Source organism: Acanthisitta chloris, unplaced genomic scaffold (genome assembly GCF_000695815.1).
Source record: "Acanthisitta chloris isolate BGI_N310 unplaced genomic scaffold, ASM69581v1 scaffold17212, whole genome shotgun sequence".
Classification (NCBI taxonomy): Eukaryota; Metazoa; Chordata; class Aves; order Passeriformes; family Acanthisittidae; genus Acanthisitta; species Acanthisitta chloris.
In genome coordinates, this window is record NW_008660082.1 from 18,037 (window position 1) to 23,577 (window position 5,541).

The 5,541-nt window shown below is 41.4% G+C and overlaps 1 protein-coding gene across 1 annotated transcript in view; it reads right to left on the reverse strand.

Moving 5' to 3' along the window:
• Window positions 1–4,912, reverse strand: part of TIPIN (TIMELESS interacting protein) — a 6,932-nt gene extending 2,020 nt beyond the window's left edge. Inside the window, exons 1-5 of the mRNA XM_009069692.1 lie at window positions 4,780–4,912; window positions 3,542–3,629; window positions 2,537–2,612; window positions 1,392–1,514; window positions 773–836 (exon numbers count right to left, since the gene is read on the reverse strand). Of these exons, the coding sequence (XP_009067940.1) occupies window positions 773–836; window positions 1,392–1,514; window positions 2,537–2,612; window positions 3,542–3,629; window positions 4,780–4,912 (484 nt within the window). The remainder of the gene's footprint in view (window positions 1–772; window positions 837–1,391; window positions 1,515–2,536; window positions 2,613–3,541; window positions 3,630–4,779) is intronic.
• Between the last annotated feature and the right edge of the window lie 629 nt (window positions 4,913–5,541).

A 5,541-nucleotide genomic window follows, 5' to 3' on the forward strand; every position in this document is an offset into this window, starting at 1 on the left:
GAAGACAGCCACAGGTCACCAACTGCCCAAAAAGTGTCCCCAAAGGTGAAGGCAATGGATAGAAAACAGTCTCAAGAGAAACTCATGGTGCAAATGTGAAAGCCTCCACAGGACCTCAGGAATGATGATGAAATTCTCTTATTTCTGCTTAAAGAGTTCCTCTCAAACTACCAGATGAACTCTGCTTCCTCTTTTAATAATAAAAATAATTGTTTATGCTCCATTTCTGATTGGAAGAGACTCTGGAGGTATGTGCCTATTCAGTGGCAGGATTTTGATACTGCAGGAAGAAATACTCCACAGTAGGTATATGCCAAAACTGAGATGTAAGTGTCCCTGAGCATTATGAGACACTTTGCCTGCAAAGGACAGGACACCCTGACTGCACCACACCACCCTGCAGCATAGACAGTGCAATGAGTCTGACTTCTGCATCAGTAAGACCCAAGAGCTCTTCAGACTGCACGTGTGAGTGCAACACAAACCAGTTTTATTGGAAGAATGCTTCCAACAATGCTCCTAAAAACCCATTTTCCATCTCCTTTCAGCAGACCAGGCAATGTATTTATTTTTACAAACATATGTGGCATTTTAGTCCAAGCACCAGTTCAGTTTTGTAATCAAAAGACTCACAGAAGCTTGGTTTGAAAGCAGAGATCACTCAACACTTTCTTCTACATAAAAAAATGTATCATGATCATTAATGGCTGGTCACTAGGAAGGGAAGTAATTTAAGCACTGAAGTACTGAACAAAGAGCACAGAGAACATACCTTCATTATTTTTGAAGTCTTCATGTAAAATAGGAAGATCAAGTCTGATTCGCTTCAGGCAGGTCTGCAAAGGAGATTAAAATACTGGTATTTCATCTCCAGTTCATTTCTTGTTCAACACCAGGAGTAGTGTAAAACCACAGCAAATTCATTTTATACTTTAGTACCCTGACAAAATGTTCTTTTCACTCCATGTCTATTTGACATACAACTTTCAACACTCTGGACTGCTTTCCCAGTCCTTTGTCTCTCACTCAGCCACATTCTTCATCAGTCTGGCAGGTTCAAACATTACAAACCAACCAAAACCACCAAACCCAACCAGTTCCAGCACTCTTAAGCAAGTTACTGTAGTTAAAGGTACCCTGAAAAAGCTGAAGCCAATTCTCTGAAGTATTAATTCAAATAAAGAAAGGTTTCAACCTTTTATATTTAGATATATCTAAATATAAACTTAAATACTGGAAAGAGCTTTAAATAGAAGTTAATTGAAATAACATTATACTTCTTAGCAGTGTACACAACTAAACTCTTATTTTGTTGGATAATTGATCTCCTAAATCTACCTCTTGGACTATTCCATATGGGATGAAGACAAACTGACAGGAGTGACACATACCTGAACTTCTTTTTTGTTTCCCAAAGCCTCCACTCTGTCAATAAAATCCTCAAACTGCAATTTTGGGAAGAGTCTGTGGGCCCAGTGCTCCATATGTTGTATGAGTGTCTTCAGGTCTTCTGCCTGGAGCATAGAAGACAACACCCAGCTAATAAAAGGTGAGCAAGTCAGGAGACTGCAGAGCCAAATGGGACAGGAACATTGCTGAAAACATTAGGCATCTGCAGCTTCCAAGCTGTAATGTGTGGGTAACCTTCCCTTCCTCCTCCCACAGTCACCTCAAAGTGTGATTTCAGGCTATGAGAACAGCAGCAATACAAGTTCAGCGGAGCATTTGCATGTCCTGTACACCTGCCATGCTCCTGCAGACCTGCCCTGAACCAACCCAGGTCTGAACCCAGACTCAACAATCCATCAGGGAACAGCTGGAATTCTGACATTTGGAACACAGATAGAAGTGTACATTGAAATCATCTCATGTAGCAAAGATTTCTGCACATTTTTTGCAGTATTGCTCAGTTTCTTTGTGTCTCCAGTGGTAATGAGGAATTTATGCCATGAATGCTCTCTGTAAACCAGAGGGCACAGGTGTACTTGCAAGTGTGCCAAGAGAATCATGGAATTGTTTGGGTTGGAAAAGACCCCTAAGATTACTGAATCTAACCATTCCCCACCACTAACCATATCCCAAGGTGCCACATCCACATGTCTTTTAAACACCTCCAGGGATGGTGACTCAAATGCTTCCCTGGACATTCTGTTCCAATGCTTGTGAACCCTTTCAGTGAAGAAAATTTTCTTAATATCCAGTCTAAATCAGCCTAGACATAGGATATGTGTATGACCTGTTACTCAGGAGAAGAGACAAACCCCCACCTGGACACAACCAATAATCTAATGATACTTAAAGAAACATAAGCTTTGTGTTTTTACCCAAAAGAATATGATATCTTGTAGAGCAAATGCTGCTTTCTCTCTACTTCCAATGCTAGGGACAGGGCTATCAACAACCAGAATATTTTCAAATACTGCTAGACAGCTGCTAACCACAGATGACTATCAACTCTCCCTTTATCAGATGGGCAGAAATCTATCAAATCTAGATGAACCTCCCAGGAAACAAACCAAATCTCACCAAGCCTTACCTCGTGCCCTTTCCCCTTGAACTTCACGTTGTCAAACATGTGCCTCAGGGCTGGCAGTCCTCGTTCAGAAATTAACCTGGCAATAGGAAGTGGGGGGAGTTTTAAAACTGGTACTTTCTTCTTCTAATTAACAACAAAGCAAAACCCCAAAACCTCCTCAAACACACACCCTCTCACATGCCTTTAAACAGCTAAAGCCACAGAGCTATTTGGAATATGTACAGAATTAGATATCATCAAGAAAATGCACAAAACATGATAAAAACTGCTGCAAATTACAAGCCAATTTTTAACTGGTGTTTTTTTTCATTGATCATACCTGTATTCCTAGTCCAAGGAGTTTTTCCTTTGGATTACATGGAAAGAAAAGGGAATGGTCAGTTCTAGTATCTATATTGGCCACAAATACAGTTAGATGTGTGACCAGAATATCCACCTGTGGTGTCACTGCCTAACCTCATCAGTGTCTTTCAAACAGAAGAAACCAATCTCAGACTCTTTCCACTGATTATAGAGAATTTACACCAGTTTTAGAGATAACAGCAAAGAAAAATACCAGAATCTTTATACAGGGCTCATCCAGTTTGGACATAAATCAGGAGTAAGTGTCCTTTATGTAGTCTTACAGTCACCAGTACACTGAGGTTTTATTTTGAAGCAGACTTGAATTATATCAAGAGATGTACAGTTCTATGCCTGAAGCAAAATAAAGATGTTTAATGTCTAAACAACAAAAACGTCTCAAGTAAATAAATATGTAAAAGTTAAAGTATCAGACATGTAGTGACTGCCAAGAAGACTTCAAGAACTGTGACTAGTCACAGCATTATACAGGTATAAGGAAAGGCAAGGAATACACAGGCAAGGAATGAAAGTTCAGAGACAGCATCCAAGAGTATCCTCTTCCCAATCTCCTGACCAAACAGGGATCACAGGAACCTTAACCCTTCTCCCACAGACTTATTCCAAATTCAACACACAAAGAAATATTCTGTCAAAAATTACCTCTGAGCATCAAGTTTAGGCATTGGTCTCTTAACTGCTCTCCATGTGGGCACAGCAGAGTCTTTTGTCTGGGACTGCTGGTTTCCACCTGGACCCAGTAAGGAAAATGACACACTTTCAGTAGATAATGCAACTGACATCAACTAGAATTGCACCATGTGCATTGTAAGCTTCTACCCTGACAGAAGTATTCCACTGCAGGTACTGTACTCCAAAATAACACCTGCAGGTTTCACCTTGCTTCCTCCACAGGACACACTGGAAACAAACCCTGCTCTTCAAAATATACCGAGGAATCAACTCCTCTAGCAAAGTTGGCTCCATGAAAGTGACACTTTCATTTTAGAACTTCTTGATTGTATTTCAGATGAGAAATGTATTGGGAGCAGATGCTACTTCTAAAGGTCACGAAACTCAAGTTATCAATAAACATAATTTGACAGGCATGTCCCAAAGTCTCCACTGTGAGATCTGACAGACAGACCTAAAGCACCAGCAGGGCCTTCAAAAAATGAAGAGGTGACATGTGACAATAATCAACGTGTCTCTTAAGAACCAAATACTTTTTGTCTAGGACCTGCAACAGACAAGGCACCACTGCCCATCTCATCTCAGAGGTAGCAATTAGTTATCAGACTGATCCCTTGGCTTACTTTTTGCTACTTTAACCATCAGTAATCTGAAGTTCTTTTCACATATTAAGGAGTTAAATCTAACCAAAATCCTATTTTCTAGTGAACTGACAGAGCAAAGATCAAGGAAAACATGTTTGACACTAGAGGCATATATGAGCAAATATAAACAATAGTTAAAAGTAAAATCTTTCCACTATTACTTCTTCAGTAGACTCTTAAGTTCTTTTCAAATCCTCAAATAATTAAGTTTTACTGTCCTGAAGTATCTTGGATTTCCCCCAGGACATATCATCTTCAAAATCTACTAATATCTCCCTGGAATATTACAGGAAACACTCTTCTCTCTTCTAAAACCCAAGTCACAAAGGACAACTATAGATCATCATATAATCTCTGTAAACATTTTGTCAGAAGAGCTTGAATTCAAATCTACAAAAATACACTTTTCCTACAAGTTGGAAAGCATAGAATGATTCACAATTTACATTCACAAGTTGTTCTCTGACCACTTTTATGCAGCAAACTGAAGGTAACAAAGTACACCACCACCAACTTAGATCACACAGCATCACAAGAGGATTTCTAGGGGTCACAGGTGTTCACCTCCACTAGGCTGAGCCCAATCAGCATCATGTCTTCCTGGGGACGAAGGAGGAGGGAGAGGTGGGAATGTCTCATCCTCTGTGTTGTCATCATCAGGAAGATGAAACAAGTTGTTCTCCAAATAATCTGCCATTGACACAAAGAAGGTCCTGTAAAGAACACCAAAAGCACTAAGAGAGAAGCAGTGAGGCTGCCACAGAGGCAGATAAATATCCCATACACGCCGTGTGTCTGCAGCTTTCGCTGATAAAGACTTCCCAACCAGAAACCAGGTCACATCACACAAGTTAAGCAGCAGGTACCATAGAGAGGGATGACACAACCCAACCCCCCTAACAAAATAAGGTTTGTCATGTTCCAACCTGCCAGAGTTGGAGTCACAGGAGTAAATCAAGACGCATGGATTACCCACACAGCTGTGTGACACATCCCTGACACGCTGGGAGGTGCTAATTCCCCGAACTCACAGCTTACCCACTCCCAAACGCAGGCTGGAGGAGGATTACCCTGTCCCAGCTCCTCCAGCGAAGCTAATTCCAGGGACTCCAGCACAGGCAGATTTGGGATGAGGCTCCAGGAACGACTCTGCTTTATAGGAAGGTTCTTCCTCAGATCGTTTCAGCAAGGAGAGGACACTCCAAGCAGCTCCTACACTGCCCTAAGGCAATGCTATCCCGACCCCATGAGGGAACCTGGGGAAGGCTACAAGGGATCCCGGGGAAGGATGCGAGGGAACCCGGGGAGGGATGCGAGGGAACCCGG